Here is a 21,437-nt window from a genome sequence, read left to right as displayed (position 1 = left end):
AGTCGATGCGTTACTTCACTGGGTCAAGGTCGCAAATTGGGTACTGGTATATTCTATACGATATTGTAATAAAACAAACACTTGCAATAAATATGTTTTATTGTGAAAATAAGAAAGGTACAAAATATATTTAGTACCGATTAGTCGATGTTTTATATCACGTGATATTATTTGAGCGTAGTAAGGACATCAGTGCAATCGCTACGAGGAGAATCGTATTTGCCTTCGCTAGGCTGCCCATTCCGCAGGCAGTTATGTTTCTTTCCTGTAAGAAATATCATAAACAATTGACATTGGTATTTATTATAGCTGATATAATCTCCTTGTGAATTCAAGGGATCTATACATATAGTCTACTTATAAATTGAATATTGCGAATGAATAGAAGGGAATATGGATGTTAAAATCCCACGGAGCCTTAAAGGTTTTAAAGTTTGCTTCTTGGTCTTATTCTAAACCTACCTTAGTTGGAAAAGTATGGTAAACAATTATATGTATTCTTACATATTTTATTATGCACGATTATTAATTTTGCTCATGCCTATGGCATATCTTTTTACACGTTATAAAAGAACATAATCATCTACTTCATTTCTTATGCTGTCAGTTGTTATTTCCTTACAGTTCGATTTCCTTGACTCTCATATACCTGACCGCCTCCTTGGTACAGTGGTTAACGCGTGAGCTTAGAACTGAGGTGTCCTGGGTTCAATTCCCGGTGGGGAAGAACAAAAAAAAATGTAAAACAGATGTACATCATCTGCCCCATACCCCAGTTGGGGCACGGGACTTCACTATTTACCTTATGATTATTTAGGAATAGCATTTATTTTTATATACACTTACATATTTATATTGCTACATAACCTTTTTAACGACCTTTCTTTATTTGTTTAACTACGTAAAAAGTAAAATTTTTCTTTTGGCATTTTACGAATATCGAAAACCCTACCTTATCATGATAAGTATAGCAACCCTCAAGTCTTCGCCGAGGCAGCCTCCCCAAATCCAGCTTATGGCAGGGCTCTCTGCTAGTAGTGGAATCCCGCGTTGCTATCGGGATAGTATTCGGTGGTATCGTACAATTGCTGTCGAACCTAAACGGACCACGTTCTACCACAACCAAGAGCAAATTGGTCTTTGGAACTAAAGTCGCCCAATATGGCGGAGTACAATCACCGGCTTCCTCTTCATACACTACTGGGGATAGTATCATGGAGTTGAGGAAGTAGGATTGGTTCAGAATGTACAACTTGATGCTGTGGTCGCAGGAAAAGAAGTGGTTGTCTTCAGCGGGTGATATTGTTTTGTTTTCTTTTATCTCTGGATACGCGGTAGTTGTTTCTTCGCTATCGCTAACTGTAAGAAGTCGTTAATCGGTAATCCAATCCAATCAAAAAGGTATTTTTCTTACATATTAACGCAGGTTTTCTGGGATAAAAACTATCCTATGTCCTTATTGGGGTCTCAACTTTGAACCAAATTTCATGCCTATTAGTTCAAGACGAGGCAGATAGACATACACTCAGAGTTACTTTCCCATTTACAGTAATTTAAATTTAATTATTTTTATAAGTGTAGTAAATAATAGTGAGACCTGCTATTGCTGACGAGTGACTTTGAAAATGGCAAATGGATAAAATAATGTGAATTATCTAAGTATAAATAATAAACGGAATAAAACTATGGAAAAGTATAGGTAGTAGCTTAAAAAGTAATTCGTTGAGGTTATACTACGGCGACGCATAACAAAAAAACATATTTCTTTCTGACCAGCTAAAGCTGATATTCATAGATCATGACAAGTAGCAAAAAAATTACCGAATGGTTCCATAGTGGCTGCATATACACTATCTTTCCAATTTCCGAAGTCAAAAATAATTAAGAAGGCTTCAGTGAACAACCATTTGATTAAACTCGATATGACACCAAATACCTGAAAAATAAAAATACTTTGGACTATTCGGAATACTATTGCCACTAAAAAGAGTGGCGTAGAATGTTTTTCTAGAATTTTCGAAAATCTCGAATATACCGTAACCGAGGGGCTTTTACAAAATATGGTACATTTATTTTCTGAACTGCCACTATGTCCTCTACCTGCAGTACAATACACCCATTCACTCCGCTACAGCCTGTATATCTATCTCTGTATATAAAATTCAACTGCTGTTCATTAGTCTCGCTACAACTCGAATAGCTGTGCCGATTTTGATAATTTTCATTTAGATTCGTATAATAGTCCAGATAAGGTTTAAAAGGTAAGAAAAAATGGAACAAGTGTCAAAAATATTCCATAGCGTGCGCTCGCTTGATCACCTAGTACAAAAGAAATATAGAAATACGAAACTAAATACGTACTGAATCAAACGACCACGCACTGTTCTGCACGCTCAGCGCCGACAGCGGGCACAGTGCTTGATAATTAAACACTTCAACGTACTCAAATATGTTCTTTTCAATAAACGACTGTAGCACGTAAGGGTTGACGAGCCCAAAGAAATCTCCAACATTATGTTTAGAGTCAGTCTCTTCTACAAGTACAACTATGTAGCCGGAGCTGTCGATGAGATAGCAGTCGTAATTTCCGTCGTTGTCACATGCTAGTTCCTGGAAGAAACGTTGATAGATGAAAACATTAAACGTTATGGATTATTAAATCTCGAAATACATGTTATATATCATGTGAAGGGATAATTCGTTTATTTCTATGTTTATTCCGATGTCAACAGTAGACGATATACTATATCAAACTATTTATTATGTCTGTCGCTTATACCGTGTGATTTAGTGATATGAAAATTTTAATTAAACAACCCACCACATTAGATTTATATTTTAATTGAAATTTTTCAAGATACTTTAATATTAAAATGGTACATCCGATAAATGATCCATCACAAGAAACTTCACCCTGATCACAGATATACTAGTACCCTGACTGCAACAGTATTTCCTTATTCAATAAACATACTTACATCCCCATCCTTATTCGTAATATTCTGGAATATTTCATAGAAATTCGAATACAAAAATTGAAAGCCAACTACACCAGCTGGCGTTTCCGAATTGCCATCTTTATAAAAAATGGCATAACTAGCAGTTATTGTAATATCGTTTTCTTCGTTTCTAATAGAGGGTCTAGAAGAAATGGTGGTATCCAGAATAGGTAATGGTGTAGCGATTACTAATGATTCCTTGCTGATCATATGTTGGAGTACCGCTGCTTTGTACCATGTTTCTTCAATTGCATTGTGATATTGGTCTCCAAATACTCTATAATGAGAAAGCGCTTGATTAATGTTATCGTAGTTTATTAGTTATCTATGAACCTGATTTCATCATATGTTTAAGCAAATAAATACCATATTTGGTAAAATATCTTGAGACACTGCCAATTCGCTGGTGTGAAAATGAAAATGTTAAAATTTGACACATCTACACTAATATTATAAAGAGGAAAACTTTGTTTGTTTGGTTGTAATGAATAGGCTCAAAAACTACTGGACCGATTTTAAAAATTCTTTTACCATTCGAAAGCTACATTATCCACGAGTAACATAGACTATATATGTACCACGGGCGAAGCCGGGGCGAACAGCTAGTAAATTATAAAATTACTAAATTGATTTATAACTAACTCTCTCTTATCCATATTCATAATCTTCTCAACCTAGCATATATCAGAAAGATAACAGTTCTGACTTCGTTCATTAGATGTCGCTAAAATTTCTCCAAAACTGCAAATTACATTTACTTGCAAAGTTGATTTACTTTAAAAAAAAATAAAACAAAAACTCACTTTCCCGCGTAATCCTTTTCCCTAATCCCTTGTTCATTGACCTTCTCATTCTTTTCATCATCAAAGATATAATGCCACCGCGTCAGACCACTAGATGTCGCTATAAATCTTACACTGACGCTGTACTTGCGAGCTAGCTCCCGTTCCTCGGCAGTCGCTTGCCAGTCTCTGAAGTATGGGGTCGACAGTTTTGCGTCGAACACAAGTTGTTTAACTAGATCTTCGTTGCAGTAATAATCGTCTTTGCCAAGCGGTGTTGTGCCGCAGTGCGCTGAAATTTTAAACTTACATAAATAAAATATAATTAAAAAAAGTAATAATAATATCATTCGTTGACGGTGAATAAGATTATTCAAATTTTCAATTCATAACTCATAACTTCTCCTCATTCAATTTCCTAAAAATTTAAACAACAATATTGCAAAATATAGATGAAAATAAATTCATTTTCAGCGTAAAACATTAAAATTTCATCTGTTTTTGTAATGTTACTATGTTTGATATTATCTACTTAGAACCTATGATCACTAATTTTTAGTAATGATCGATATTAATTATTACAATGATATAAATTATAACGATGTATGTATGTATGCACTCACTTTCAACGCTGAAGGGAATATCCTGTGATTCTTCACCGTATTGCTTCTTCGTAATATCAATTTTATTCTTTGAAAGATTGACAAGAAATTTAAAAATTTCTACCTCAGCGTTCTCTGACTCGTGGCCTTCCAAATAATGATATTTGCAATATACCCTGAAATCATAGATTCACATTTATCTCTGTTTTTGCTCCAATCATCAATAAGGCGCATCAAAATGTCAATCGTTATACATGGTATGTTATACTACCTCGTTACCTAGGTACTGAATAAGCCTTAATCTCGTGTATTATATTGACACCAAATTTTAAATTTCACTCTTTCACTCATGAACTTAAGACATACTTTAGCATTCAGTTAAATAGAAATTGCTTACATTGATTTATTATTTAGGTACAATTTTCTACTAACCACTTACGAGGTGTAACTACAAAATTATTTTTTGTTGGCTTATTTGTAGATAAAGTCAAACATGCACTCATTAAATATACGTAAAGGAAAAATTTACATGGATTATGGCTTTGCCAGATAGAAAGCGTTTTTCGCGCGTTTCAGCATCATATTGCGGCGTCACGTTAGCGCTTTGCCGCGCGTTAAGTACGCGATCCGTATCCGTAAACAGTATTCAATATGCACATATAAAATTGAATAGTTTTATGCGTTAAATTTTAGACGTAACTACGTTTAGGAAATTAATGTATGTTAAGGAATTAAACACGTTAATTTCCCGCCTTATTTTAAAATCATCGAACAATTAGTGTTTTTGCGTCAGTGACTAAAGTTCGCATACAAAATTACGCATTCTGTTTTATTTTATAACTTTCAAACAAAATAATTACCAATCAGGGTGAACTCGATACGTGAAATTAAAATAACTGGTAACATTGACTCCTATAAGCTCCTGTCCCTGTTTCGCTTCCAGCGGATTATCCTTCAACATCAATTCGGTGTCCCCGTAGCCCATAGGTAGCGAAATACCCATTGAGAAGGGCGTCCCTTCCAATTTATTGAAGAAATAATCGTGTTTCACTCGGGCTATTCTCCTGACAGGAAATTTATTTGATTAATGAAAAAGTTAAGTGAGAAGCATTCGTGCTAGTTAATTGTAATGTCTGTCATTTAAATATTCTTTAATATAAATATATTTGAGTCGATAACTAATTAATGATGCGTTATTTTCCAATAATATATGTTTAGTGAGCATATAAATAACAAAATGATTATTTGAAATTTTCATGTGGGCTTTTTAAAAATTTCAACAAAATCATTCAGGAGAAAACACTCAAGAAAATGGCACAAATATACAGTTGAAAGAAACATCTATGATTGACATGAACATATTCCTTTTAGCTCGATCGTAAGGGTCGGGTAAGTTATTAAGGTTTGCAGAATCGTCTTGTAAATATTTGAACAGCTTACAAAGGGTTATAGTCAAGTTCTCCTTAGCTCTCAGCAATACTAAAAAGGTTGTTTGATAAAGTTATTCAAAGTCCATTCAAAGCCTTTTCTTTTATTACATTTTCTTATGATTTTTCCGTATACATCGTAGTGTTATGAATATTTGTAAATCCATACATATGCTTTATATTTCATTGGATAGATATTTAATTTTTTAATCACATTCCGATAAATATAATGTAAGCACTGCTACATATAACATAATACTATACTAGGCACTGCAGATGAAATTCTAATTTGAGTGATGCGAATCAAATGTCATTGGTTCCTAAACATAAATTAAATGATATCGTGTAAATGTGGTTTCCTAATTCCTTAAGCATACCTCATGTTATCATAATGGAACAAAACTTTAACATTAGTCATGTTGCCATCCGTTCCATCGACTAGATTGACTCTTAGTTCCTTGATCTGATCTCCAAGCTCTCGTGGACCTTTACCATCGTCCACTTGTTCGACTTCTACGAAATCTACGCTATTGTAATTTTCTTGTAGTTCGCCGTTTATCTGAGGAAAAATAATTTTCTTGAAAAACAATTGATGTAAGCAAACAAACGCCATGTACCTATGGAAAAATAATATACGAAAATATTTCATGTCCTTCAAAATAATACGAACTCATTAGCCTTTAAAATGTGTATCATAAAATGATCTTGTCGAGAAATGAATTATCTTTATTACTATATGTACTTATAATATAATTTAATATAATAACAACGCTGATATAACTGATAGAGACGAATTCAATCGAATGATATTCACCGCATCGTTAATTGTATACGGTGGCTTACAATTAAATGTTATGCTAAACGCTGACTATGAATAAACGTTCCATTTTGAATGCAAATAAATTAAGCTTGTATTTGAGTAACATTCAGTTTTGTGCTTACACGCCTCTTGTGATTTACTTTCATAAAAGGAATATAAATAGAACCACTTATATTATACTTACCGTGGTTATCAAAAGAGGATGTAACAAGAGGTATCCATTATTGCTCACTATGAACGAATATCCATTGACGCCAAGCTGAAATGAAATACGTTTTTGATATATGAAGACTTAACACATTTTCTTGTGAAACTTTTCTGTATTTTCAAGGAGTTCACTATTCACAAAGAACGCTTTGTTACGCCTCGTGTGAAGTCTTATACGGATATTTCTAGCAAGAAGTCTGAAAGCGTGTCCTATCTTTGATCTAAAGCTATTACATCCTATACTTGCATAAAATAATTCTCGAAGAATGTCTAGGAACAGTCTTACGCTTACTTCTTGACGGTCCTTAAAAATATACGACATAAATATCACATTATATAAAGAGTAAAAATACATCAAACTTTCATTATTATAACCTGGGTTCCTTGATAAGTAAAATTTTAAGTTATAGCTGTACATATGTACATACTTGATTACGTTTATTCTTTGTAAATCGCTCATGATATCAGTTAATAGATAGCTATTGAGAATTGAGTTTTAACATTCCGTATATGTTAATAGTAATCCCTACTATCCCTACTAATATTATAAATGCGAAAGTAACTCTGTCTGTCTGTCTATCTGTTACGCTTTCACGCCTAAACCACTGAACCAATTTTGATGTAATTTGGTATGAAGGTAGAACTGAACTTGGGAAAGGACATAGGATGCTTTTTATCGAGAAAAAAAGAGTAGAAGGAGTTGAAATAGGGAGATGAAAGCGATATAACCGTATTTCACGCGGGCGAAGCCGTGGGCGGAAAGCTAGTATGTTATAACCTTTCATCTTTCACACTACACGATACTAAATTCTACTAATCTACATCCTACTAATATTATAAATGCGAAAGTTTGTAAGGATGTGTGTGTGTGTTTGTTGCTCTTTCACACAAAAACTACTGAACCGATCGCAATGAAATTTGGTTCGTAGACAGCTGGACAACTGGAATAACATATTGGCAACTTTTTATCCCGATATTCCTACGGGATACGGACTTACGCGAGTGAAACCGCGGGGCGCAGCTAGTATATAGTATTTTTAGTATATGTGCACGAACCAAACTTGCTCTACGTAAATTGTTTTCAACCCTTTCTTCAGTATGCTGTGTATATATATCTGTGTATCGCAAGATCTATTATACTTCTATACAAGTTATATAAAGCTGAAGAGTCTGTTTGTTAGAATGCAATGGATTATTTTACCGTTAAATCTGTACGTGATGCTATAAGCTGTAAGTGAGATATTACATTATCACTGTGAGATGTAGAGGGAACATTATTGTAAATTATTTATGTATTAATCCTAAATTTAATTAAACTTCTGTAATTGTTTCTATTAGGTCTCCAATAAATAAATAAATATCATTTATCTTGGATCATATTAGTGATCATATGTTTGGTCCATATTAATTGACAATTCATATCATATCTCTTTAAAAGATACTTGTAGATCTATGATCCAAGATAAACGACAGTGTAATATCCCCCTCAGTACCATGGGGCGGACCGCTAACAGGTATACAAAATTATCAATATATATCGTACCTGATGTGGTTGGGCCAACTTAGCTATGCTGTCAATGGGCACGTCGGTACCGGCCACTCCGAGCAGTCTGGCGTCATTGTGGTGTTCGTTATAATTGTAGTCGAAGGCAGGAATCGCTACTGACGTCACCAATTTATCTTCATCAGGCTGGGAAGATACGAGTATTAACGAACTTGAATGATGATTGAGCGATGCCTTAAATAGTATGTACCTAAATCTTACATAATATTATTTGACGGTAAAGACTAAAGGCAATGTAAAAACCATAAATAAAAACATTTCAAGTAAATTCTTTATGTCCCAATAAACAGCCGCGTCAAGTCAACTTTCAGAAGTATGATTTTCAAAGCTTCAAAGGTAATGCTGATTGAATGTATATTGATTTGCTTCTTATTATAAGGGAATAGAGATTTGACCTCAGAATGAGAGTCTCTTATATATCTGACGTTGTATCCAATTAATCAAAGAATTTAAATAAATAAATTGCGTACCTACAATTTAAAAAGAAAAGCAATTTTCGTAAGTCGTAATTGCGTAAAACTTTATATAAATATTGGTCTTCAAGAAAAAGGGTATCCGCAACCAAATATCACTCAAGTAAAACGGGTGAATGTCTATTACAAAAGGAATCCAGTATCGTCGCACAATGCGGCCACATATTTTCCATATATATCGTAATAATATGTTGAGACGATGCCCCTAGGGTAAGTTCTACATTATATACCAAAATTGGTGAAATTAACTTTAGGAATCATTTTATTGTTGAATTATTTCGCCTGGAGGTGCTTTGGGAATATTAAAAATATTTTTTTATACTTTTGACGATATAACTTATGTTTTATGTTATAGCGGGCGACCGAGGTGGTGATTCGCTTGATTTAAAGCGATCTACACCGACCATGAGCATTTGCAGAGCAGGCATAGCTTTTAAATGCTAAGATGTAGGGTGGGTGTGAAGACAGGAACAAAGGAATGGAGTGCGAAGGGTGAAGAAAAGGATACGGGCATTATGTATAACGATTTTATTCAAATACGTAATATGTATGATATATTAAATAACATAATCATTTATGTGGGAGTCGAGCATGCTTCGGCACGAATTGGGCCAGCTCGCACCGGGGAAGTACCACACCCCCACAGAAAACCGGCATGAAATAATAGCTTGCTATTGTGTTTCGTACGGTGAGTGGGGGAGCCGGAGGCCTATTTCCTTCTCCTAGCCCTTCCCAGTCCATTCCTTTTTCCATTCATCAATCCTTTCCTTATCCCTTATCCCTTAAAAGCGGGCAGCGCATTCTCAAAGGTCTGAGCTTCTGCGAATGTTCATGGGCGGTGGTGATCGTTTACCATCAGGCGAACCACAAGCTCAGTTGCCCGCTATGACATAAAAAAAAATGCATTTACACTTTACGTAAAAATTAATTATTTTAGTTGATGTCTCATTTTGATGATTTAAAGTTAAATGTATGTATTCTACAAATAGAATTTGAATTGAAATTATGCTTACCGTTGATACATCCCGGCTCACATCCCATTTGACCGTTCTCTGTTAAAACAACATAAAATATTAACATAAGCACACGTTACACAGGCAATTTTGCAGTATTGATTTCCAGTAGACATTAACTACAAGCTTATATTTAAATAAAAATAAAAAAATATATTATTACAAAAAACAAGCTTTCGGAAAATTTATTGCCTTAGTAAAATTAATCAATTATGACAGAGAATTAAAAATTGCTTACGTTCGAACAAAAATAGACGATTTATTTTTATTTGCATTGACAGTAGTTATGCTGACTACAAACAATGTAAAATTTTTGTTATATTTTTGAGACTAAAATATAATTGTATAAGTGGCATCGCGTGCAGCACGCACAAAATTCTACCCAAGTATTGATCTTTTGCGGGTCGATGCTTGAACTATATATTTGTTTTATTGTGCGTGATACGCAGGAAAGCTGCGGTTTACGAACTGTATAAAACTTACATTTACTTGTATCTTTCACTTTGATTTATTGTTATATTTCGAGCACTTATACACTTGAGCACTCAGAAGCAATGATAGACAATATAACTAAGAATTTTGTAAACTTTAACGAAACATTTATCAATTTATTACATTTGTAAATAGAGATATTTGAATTAATAATTAACACATTGAACAATCATTTTGCTATATTTAATTAATTTAAATTTAACTATATTTCATTTTAACTATATTTTGATAAATATGCAAAACATGTCTACGTCAACTATTGCGTTTTGTTTTTAATTTTTTTCTAAGTATTACAGAGCGCAAACAAACAAGAGATCTTCTTTCGTTTTAAATAGAAAGTATTTGCAGTACTCTATTGTCATTTTCACAAGTCATTATGCAAATGAGGCTTGTCGCGGAGCTACAATTTAAACCTGAATTACGTTTTAAACCACTGTTGAGCAAAGCGGCGAATGAACATCGCTGTAAAGTAATTTATTGTCAGCCATCATTTTCTATTTTACATACATTAAGAAGTAGTATTTCTCAAATAAGTACAATTAAACAGCTATGACTGTTCGTATGTAGGTATGGTGTATATGACATAATCGTTGAATTGTTGTAATGATAATTAACGCTGATGAAAAAATGTTTGAGAATAGTATAAAGTTATATACGATTTACCGTCGATATTTTATTGCCCTACCACCCACACTTTAAATTTCAAATTCACTTGAAATACGGCATAATAGGTTGTAACTTTCACGTAATTACGTATTATTGTAATGACTTATTAATAATTTAAGTAACACCGGCATGTCTAAGAAACAAAAGTTAGACGACATGCGACATCTGCCAACCCGCACGCGTCCAGCGTGGTGATTTATGGAAGCCCGCATCTCTTCAGCGGGGACAAATATAAGCTGATGATGAATAAGTAAAATATTCGTTTAACTAAAAAAAAATGAATCCTCAATTGAAAGCTAAAAAGGAGGCATAAGAGCTCGTTACATACTAGTAAGTAGTAATAAGGAAGTGTGTCGATACCAATAACTACCCTTTTACAAAAGTGATAATGCAGTCATGGTTACCGTGTAGTCGATATTGGCATGGGTCCAGGTGGGTGGCGGCTCGTCCCCCGCGAGGATCATCGGCCGGGCTATCACGTTGATGTACTTCAAGACTTGCTGCTGTACCTCTTCCACCGAGTGAATGTGGACGAAGAATCCTATATTGTGAATACATTGCATTTTTTACCTTTATCTTACTAGCTGCTTGACCGGAGACAATGGAGTAAAATAGCCTATTCCGTATGCCCGATATTTATAGCTATTTTGATCTAGTCGGTAACTTTTCCTCTTCGTTCACTTTTCCTCACCAGACGGTGACGTCACACAGCTTAATTTAACGTGTAATATTATTGGCGCCCTTGGTCATAAGTTTTATGTTACTGTTATATATACTCTGGCTGTAATGTTCCGTTTCAGTATAAGATAAGTTTCAGTATAAGATAGTATAAGCTCTTTCAAACACGATTTAGGAAATACGTTTTGTTGTATATATTATGTATGTCTTCATTAGCTTGTGAAATTAAAACGCAATATGAATGTTTATTCGTATGGGATTGATTTTTTTTTTGAAATTGATTGAATTTAGGTTAAATAGGTCGTATTGATACTTCAGACTGAAAACAAAGGGGCGTTAAAGTTATTAAAAGCCGGTCCACTACTTTTCGGGTAAAATCGTAGACAATATATGCACGGCAGACCTTTTCGCTTTATTACTAATGTTATTACATCAATAGATTAACTATAAAAATTCAAGTAAATATAAAAGCTTCACAGCACATTATCAACACTTTTTTTGCTCATTGTACATATAGCACTCAGAGATGAACTACATATCAAACGGTCTATCATCCAGTTCCTGAGATTCATGCGTTTAAACAAACAAATCAACTCAACAACATACTATTAGTTTAATATAATAGAAGCAGAGATTGTACAAATATTTAAACTAACTAATGAAACGTTTCCATTGAGCAATGACATCAAATCATTCAACCATGATATTTTATGCAAAAGCACATAAAGCTCCCAGCAATTACCCACCTCGATTCAAACAAGCCATCCACTGGATTTCCCGTACGTTGGTGACCTCCTTCCCAATAAGGTAAGTAAACACTCGGACCGGTATGTAGGTTTTACCTCCCACTACCTCCCTGTTGTACTCCTCGAACACCTCGGTCAGATTGCCGGGGACATAGTCGGTAATCAACATTACCAGCTGATTGCATCCTTGGGAATTGCTTACGTTGCAGTGTTGCCGCCTCTAAAACCACGCATAAAAAACCATGCATAAGCATAAAAAAGTTTCTGTGATAATTTATTATTATGATCGCCATAATTTTACTTTAATCTCTCTTCTTTCTCTACTATCACTCACTCTTCTAATCATCAAATGTTCCTGGATTAAGAACATAAATCGTTAATAATATTATAAATGTTTTTTTTTTGTTTGTCTTTCTTTCACGTAGTAACGGAACGACGTTATAGCATGATGTTTAGAGATAGGAGAAAGTAATATAAGCTACTTTTTATAGTAGTGAAACATCTCATTCCCGTACGAATTTCCTTTGATTCCGCGAGCGGAATTTCCGCCGAAAATCTAGTATTAAATAACCCACGGTGCTTAGAATGAGTAATAGCAAATCTCTTTATATATCACTACATACTATAAAACAAAGTCGCTTTCTATGTCCCTATATCCTATATTATATGCTTAAATCTACTACGCAACGGATTTTGATGGGGTTTTTTTTAATAGATAGAGTGATTCAAGATGAAGGTTTATATATATGATAACATCTATTAAACTACTTTGAATTAATGCGTGCGAAGCCGCGGGTAAAAGCTAGTTTATAATAAATATATATGTTTATGGAAATATTACTTAACCTATAATTGTTAATTAGTTATATAATTTGCTTTATAACGAGATGAGCATCAAGGTTCAGTAAATTGGAAATTGCCCTGCTACGATTTCACAACGACTGCTACAACAAAATTAATTAATCAATGAGATGGGCACGTTTCGTATTCGTACACATGGAAATATTGTGTTCTATTTTACTCAATAATTACTACAGCCGTACTAAAAATACCTATTTGTATACATATGTATTATTACCCATATATTTATTTACCTAAAATGAGTAATCATGATTAAGTAGTCATGTGTGTAACATTATAATTCCATTAAAATACCATCAAACTAATTTTAACATTCTACATATAGGTAGGCATTTTTTTGTGTTTCCGAGTATTCATCATTTAAGTTTATCAACAGTGATCAACGTTTTTTATCTGTGGCATCCATCATATCATCACTCACATTTAACCGATTATGTTATCTGTACAACAAATTGTATATTTACATATTCCTATTAATGATTTAAAACCTAAAAGACTTCTAAAGTCTAAAGGAACGAAATAGCATACCTACGCAACATTTCAGCGTATAATAAAAACACCTATTCATTTTTATGGGTATTAAATAATGAATTGTTTAATCTCTAAGAAATATGTTAACAACCGACTTCAAAATAAAGGAGGTTATCAATTCGACAGTGTATATTTCTTCTTTTGGGCTTCGTTTCCTCAGAATTTTCAACTGAGTAAACGGATTTTGATGATTCTTTTTTTATTCGAAAGCTAGTCTAGCTAGTGTAGTCCCATTCAAATTTGGTCTAGATTAGAGAATATGTTGTTAAAAATAGTTATAGCCATTACAAATAATAGGATAAAAGTGTCTATAATATGTAAGAAAACTATAATATGAGCACAAAACCTTGTCTCGCCTATATCGGTGATTGAAATTGTGAGAAACCTCATCTGGGCGAATGGCAAATATATAATATTCATTTCATTGTTATGGATTTCGATATTTTTATTCTCGATTTATTCTTTGATAATACGCGTCCCCAATTCTTATTTTCCGAACAAAACTTAATTCATAATTTCGGGACATTCATCATCTCTTAATAATTTTAACGTTTTATTTTTGGACAATACATATCTAACTCTAAATCAATTTAAAATATTACTCATTTGTCCTTATTTCGTAAAAGTTATGCCAGCGTGAAAACATATCAACGTCAGCATAGAAACAGTCAAGTATCTATTTTATTTTCCGAGAACCTCGGAATTTAATAGCGTCGAAGATTACTCCGTAAATATTACCTCTTTTAATGTCGTAAAAGCCCTTATATACGCTTCAGTGAGGTTCGCGTTTCCTTCCAAGGGCACTTTGTGTTTTTTGCCGTTGTCCGTAGGCTCTAGTGTATCACTTATCGTTGATAAATTTTCCGGCGTAGCTTGAACTAGGCCCACGAAACATGACACTACTTCTGAAGTGTTCGCCTTAAAGGTATATACATTGACATAATCGTTGTTTGATAACGTAGCCAGTAAGGACTCCAATGTTCTTCTAGCAACATAATTCTTGAAACCTGTCATCGAGCCGGACACATCGAATAAAATAATAACATCTTTGGAACATGTTGCAGCTTCTATATACCAAGATTTGACACGACAATCGTATGTATCCACTTCTTTCATATTCCAGGGCATTCCCGGGTAGAAACGCAGTATGCCGTGAGAGCTACCAAAGTATTGCCAAACTAATGATGGATCGGAATTGTAGTTCTTAATAAATATTTCGTTAAGCGACTTCGACCAGAGAATAGCGTTAAGGGCATCCTTTTCTGAAATTTTAATAAAGTATTAGTATGTAATAAAATGTAACATACATGGAATCCAATAAACATACCTTTATAATAGATATTGGTGGGTACATGAATACAACTCATATTAGTATTAACACTAATATCATAGAAATGCGAATCCTTTTCGAGAGTCATGTTCATGAAATGTGATTTATTCTTTGCAAATTCAGGGCCTTCATCTAGACGATCCAGCTGAGACCCATCTTCGTACATAAAATCGGAATATTTTGCAGAGCAGTAGCTATAGGAGTCGTTCTTCACTTCAGTGAAATTGAAGTCGTAAGCTAAGCGTTCAGCGGTCGCATGAATACACTGAAATTTTGCCCATTATAATATCTATCAAATTATATACTCGTTGAATTAATATATTATGTAATAGTTTATTAAAGTTATATCATAAAATAATATACTTTTACAGTGATTGTTTAGATTGTCCAAGGTCGCTTTAATATTTGAGATTGTCTCGTGATTAAATCTTTTTTATATCTTATATATCTTATAAGTCTCGTTAATTTTAAAAGTGCCCATAGTATAATCGTATCGGTCGGAATTTTAGTTTTTTGCCATCAATTAACAACTCTGTTATATCGATATAATTTGGAATTATATAAAGGTATAAGTAAATACAAAAAAGGCAGATTATATTATCTTTAAGTTATATACTTCAACAACTTTATTTTTCTCTGCTATATAGAAATTTACCATTCGGGATGAATTAGCAAATAGATCTTCAACACTCTACAAACATTACAACGTAACGAATACAAGGTTTTAAGTCAGAATTTTGAATTTATGTAGAATATTGTTAGCACAAGATTTTATTCAAATATTGATTGTCAAAAACGCCCGCTGGACAATCATACTGATTGACATAATTATTTTATTCCTTTGTCATCAATTGAATTATACGTTTCGCAGAATAATTAAATAAGAAATCTTTTTTCCTACCATTTGAGGCTTTTGCTTAAGAAATTATGAAGTCTTATTATGAACCAATTTAAATGATGTTCTTATATATTTTCTCCTATAGAAGCTTTCCTTACAACAACGAAAGAAAAATTAAAATAATTAGGACTACCTCATTTATTAAATTTAATTACTAAATTTTACAATAACAGCATCGTTTGTAAGTGTTTTCATAATTCGAAATACCTTAACAGCATTAATTTTCCTCATCAACATTGTGCTCACGGATTGCAGAGATGATTCTAATATTTGCTTTCCATCTTTTTTCTTGACACTTGCGTTCATTTGTTTATATTTCTGAAAGGTCATTTATATTCATTATTATTATAATTCAAATAGGTTGTTCTCTGTAGATCTTCCTAAATGAATCCTAAATGAAAGCTTGAAGGGATCTTTTAATTGTTATTTGTATGTAATCGTGTAATAACAGCAAACATTGTTCTTATAATAATACATCCAGATACTACCATAAAATCAGTAAGTAGTATCAAAGGAAAATCCAATATCAAACCTAATAGATTTACAGCTGAAAACAAAGCTTCAGTCTCTATAGAAGAGGCTTGTTATCCGAAACGTAATTCAATAACGGACTATTGAGTAAAAGCACTTGAAACTTACAATCCGGATTTGATCCGATTTCGTGAGGGATTCACTTAGCCGCCACATTTCGTCGCCTAACGTTCGAGCCCATTCTTTAACACTGGAACAAACGGTACATGAAAATAAGCTTACTTCCCTTTAATTGATTCTTTTATTCATTGTGATAGTTTCCAAAGTAGCTGAAGAATCGTCTGATGGTAAGCGGCCAATGGCCCCCTTGAATATTGAAAATTTTATTGGGTTTTAAGGATAAAGAAAGGATTCATGGAGGAAATACAAAAATATCGTAAAAAACACAGTAGCATTCACATGTTACCTTTGTACGCAATGGTAGTTTGTTATTTAAGTATTATTTGTTAACAGTTAATCTTTAAAAACTGTTAACCATTACAAAATCATCTGTTTTATCATATCTGTCAATACGGTGGAAGATAATTGATTGGTCGGATAAGTCATAACAAATTCATTTTTGCATAAAAAATATATTAAGTCGATTTTTAGTCTAAATTTCGTATAGAATTCATATGTAATGATTGAAAATAAACCTGGCTGATATTATAGATAAATGTGAATAATTTTCCCATTTCATTTACTTATGTCCGTTTTTAATGGAGATTATCAAATGCATTCCTTTTGTATTAAAGCTATTCAGCTTTCAATATTTCGAGTCATAAAACCTCAATATAATGCTAAACCAGGCCAGTAGTTTTTCGTGACATTACCCATATAGTTAAAAATAAAATTTATTGCCTTATAAAGTTACATATTAAAAAACATTGCATTATAATAAATACAACTTGCATTTACTTGTAATAAGACTAAAACAACATCAAAATTACGGTCATTTACGTTTTTGACATATTTCTTTTAGTGATTGATTGTAATAGTCGTCCTTAAATATGAATATTATATTTGTATAAGAACTAACAATTCATTATTCATTCAAATGTACAGCAATTATTATAATGTAAGAAGTAGAGTAATTATATCCAAACTATTTCAAAATAGTGAAAAACAAACATACGTATCAGATCGCCAAGCGGGAATCGGTTCTAGTAAAAATACTAGAGTGATAATTAACAGGTATTTATGTTTCATCTTTCAGGCGATGACTCACACGGCGTAAAACTATCACTCGACGCACAACAAACAAAACTATCCAATAAGGCACATGATTGCTTCACACTATAACCCACAAGGACCGGCTATAACATTGAAAATAGAATCTAAAAGTTACACCAACTATTGCAGGTAGAGCTTTCACCGGTGCGATAACGAACAAGGCCACTACGATAGCGAAACATGTACATATAAATATTTACTTGTAACACGAGTTTATAAATAAATTTCGTAAGTAGAAACGTGCGTAAATAGAAAACACTAAGGTAAAGGTTGTCACAGGATATCACAACGCGGTTCAGTAAGTGAGGATTAGTTGTAAAGTTGCGCGGTTTTCAGTACGAAACTGCCCGCGGCTGGTTGGCTCGAGCCGCGGGCCACGTTGTTCACGGCTGACGCACGTGCTACGTCTATTCTGGGCGGGCAGCGCTTCGCATTGAACGGGAGCGAAGTAGGTCGCACGCTAGCTTTCGTTCTTCACTCTGAACCCGAACCGATGCTATATACTTCCAACTGTTAGACAAATACCAAAATATGTTTGTCTATTTGGGTATGATGTATGCACTAGATTTTTACGCTGCAAAAAATATTAGTAACACACGCTGCAAACTAATTGTGCCTAGCACTAGATTGGTAGTTCTCTCCTGCAGCGATACACATGTAACATTTGAAATTGTGAGTAGTTTTAACATTTTTTTTAAGTGCAAAGTAATGAAAAGTAATGCGATTTTCTATCATCAAAAGTTTCAATATAGCATATTGTATTTCCTAGTATTTATGCACGTGGAAAATTATTAAACAGTAAGTACTTTCAAAGTCACAAAACAAAATTTGTTTTTTGTGTACACATTTGGTGCTTAATATTTTTTAATTAGCAATTAATTAAACATCAAAGCTCTAAAAATTTAAGCAAAGAAAAACACTTGAAAATTGTTAAGCTTTCCAATTCCGCACAGATAACTTCAAAGCGTGGCCTTTGTAACCTATTAAATATATATTTATGTTATGCTTTTAAACAAATTGAGGTGTAATTAAATTTTAAGGCATATAAAGTGTTCAATGTAACACGGGTAGGGATATTTATGACGTAAACATACATCATATATGTACATAACTTAATTTTATGAATGGCTGGCGGTGGCGATATTTCTCTTGGGAACTTGGCAACTGTTTAATTCATGTTTTCATTTTATATACAAGGTCCTCTTAAGAGCTTAGAGCAGAAGCTTATTTTATTTCAAACTCTAGTTATCGTTATACAATAAACAAAACAATAAATTAAGTATTAAATATATTATGTGCAGTAAATTTAGGTTTAATTAAGAAATATAACCATTATGCAAATATATTTATAATATAGACATTTTCTACATTCATTCAATAACTAAGAATACTAGTGAGAGAACATATTTATATAGTAAAAAATTTGTTGATTTATATTTCACCGTGAAATTGTAAACACCGTTAGATTACAATCTCGCGGGACAGTTTCCCGTGCGCTAGCAATCTGTTGAAAAATTGTGATGCGTTATATACTTCTTACAATTATATGCTTCATTTTTAAGTAGATTTTAATCTATTTGTGGCACCGTGGACTTGTGAAATGGGCATTCATATGAAAGTGTAAGGTATGATTGGCTTTATTTAAAGAATGTAGAAACAAGTCATTTAATCCGCATCTTACGCCTGACCTACGTATTCTAAAGAAAAACAAAACGACATGATAACAGATTAATTTCGTTTAAGTTGATCTTGCGATTAACGTACGGATAACAAACGAAACACGATACGTTAAACAATGATTAATGAATATTTATTTTATTTAGATACATCTATACAATTCTATGAAAACAATGTATGTACCTAATATGCGGTGACTTACTAACAGCTTATTTTGTAAATCATCAATCAAAATTTATTGGAATATAATCATATTACAAATTTAAAATGACCTCAGGCTCTCAAGATAGTATAAACTGTTTTTCTCGAGCTCCTGTCTTCAATTTACAATGACACAATGTATTAAGCGCGGAGACGAAGATATCAATGGCATATTAATTAATTAATTTTTTATTGACTTTCCTTTCTTCCATGCCTCCATCGGAGCTGTCAGATCCACTATCCGATCCATAAATAATACCGCTAGATTAAATTAATGTTACATCACCCAATCTGATGACTAAAAACCTTATAAGGTCGTAATCGCATGAAGTAATTGACTTACGCTTCCGATCTCAGTATTCCGTCGCTACCCTGTTAACGCGCCTAATAATCTTCTTGTACTAAGATAAGGGTATTAACTCTGCATAATGTGTATGTAATACTAATCGTTCACACACGCTCTGCCTGGGCTGAATAAGGCTAAAACTAACAATTTAACCTACGTCAGTCACGAATAGTGTTACATTGTAGTGATGAAGGAATTTTCAAAATTAGTTCTATAGCTTTTGAGGCTATTCATTACTTATTGTACTTCATGCACATTGGGCATCTCAGTACGATATAAAAATTTGAAGAATCGAACGTTCCTGGATTGAATTCAAAAATTAGATTACGTGGTATAATTAAAGAAATAATACAACACTTTCTTGATCAACCATCAGCTAAAGTAATTTAGTTGAAATATTACATTGAAACATTTGCCAATATAGTCCAACGGTCTGAACATATATGTAGCTAATAACTCGCCATATTCATAATATATTAATTTTTTTAGAGTTTACGTAAAGAAGTTGGGTTTCTTCTCAACTCATTATAAAATATTTAGAGGGTTAAGTTACTCGCCTAACAAAGTGTAACTTGTAACTAAATAAAACTTTAATCTGATACTTTGAAAATATTAAACTACTGCTTCCTTCATAAAATCAGTACACAAATTGATACAACATATAACAAAATACTTTAAATTTATTAATTAACAGCAATGTAGTTAATTTCGGTTCATTCAAATTAAGAATCGTTGACAATTTTTATATTAATATTAAAGCAGAAAACGCGGGTAATTAAGGTCTTAATTACAGACCAAAATTAAGGTTCATTTTACTCGAATGACGTAATAGAAACAAGGGCAAGATGGTGTCATGGTAAGTGGGAGGGTTGGCTGGGGCTTAGGCGCCGCGCCGTCGGGTCACCCGATTTATTGCTGCGAATATTTTGAATATTTCTTTTATATTATACAAAGTGTGGTCATGTTAATTATTTGTTGCACGTTTTTATTCTGGATTTCCGAAGAAGACCTGAAATCATTGAAATATCTACTGATTCCGAGGTTATATTTTCGATATTTATATACTCTTTTTGGTTCCAGAAAAACATTCAATTATTTTTAAGTTTACAGAATCTTTTATCTTTTTTAAAACGTCCTCAATCTCGCTGACATCTCAAATACCAATTTTTAACTTTATTAGAATCATAAAAATAGTTGTATTCGTTTCAATGACATGTGAATTATAAGTTTACGAAGCGACAAGAGTTTCTCTGAAAACAGGTCAAGTTGGTACTTCAACATCCAATACCATATTCTGGGGTCGCCATATATACTTAGTCTGGCCATAAATACTGTTACACTTAATTATAAAAAAATATTACATTTGAATTTCGAATCTGTC

General features: G+C 33.1%; 1 protein-coding gene across 2 annotated transcripts; it reads right to left on the bottom strand.

Annotated features, from left to right (window-relative positions):
• Positions 1-81: 81 nt before the first annotated feature.
• LOC119829775 (voltage-dependent calcium channel subunit alpha-2/delta-3) lies at positions 82-18,249 on the bottom strand. Of its 2 annotated transcripts, none has more exons than XM_038352479.1 (19): positions 17,735-18,249; positions 16,729-16,810; positions 16,297-16,407; positions 15,189-15,456; positions 14,600-15,123; positions 12,470-12,689; positions 11,450-11,586; positions 9,888-9,926; positions 8,381-8,527; positions 6,815-6,889; positions 6,188-6,369; positions 5,244-5,447; positions 4,405-4,559; positions 3,803-4,073; positions 2,979-3,276; positions 2,362-2,610; positions 1,822-1,936; positions 953-1,359; positions 82-265 (listed from the first exon to the last, which is right to left on the bottom strand). In XM_038352479.1, exons 1-19 carry the CDS (start codon positions 17,806-17,808, stop codon positions 158-160), a joined length of 3,666 nt encoding a protein of 1,221 aa, XP_038208407.1. In that variant the 5' UTR covers positions 17,809-18,249; the 3' UTR covers positions 82-157. The 2 variants fall into 2 exon arrangements, with proteins under 2 accessions (XP_038208407.1, XP_038208408.1); XM_038352480.1 differs by having other exon boundaries at positions 18,033-18,249.
• Between the last annotated feature and the right edge of the window lie 3,188 nt (positions 18,250-21,437).

Source organism: Zerene cesonia, chromosome 10 (assembly GCF_012273895.1).
Source record: "Zerene cesonia ecotype Mississippi chromosome 10, Zerene_cesonia_1.1, whole genome shotgun sequence".
Classification (NCBI taxonomy): domain Eukaryota; kingdom Metazoa; phylum Arthropoda; class Insecta; order Lepidoptera; family Pieridae; genus Zerene; species Zerene cesonia.
Note: the sequence above shows the minus strand (reverse complement) of the source record. Positions and strands in the feature narration are given on the sequence as shown.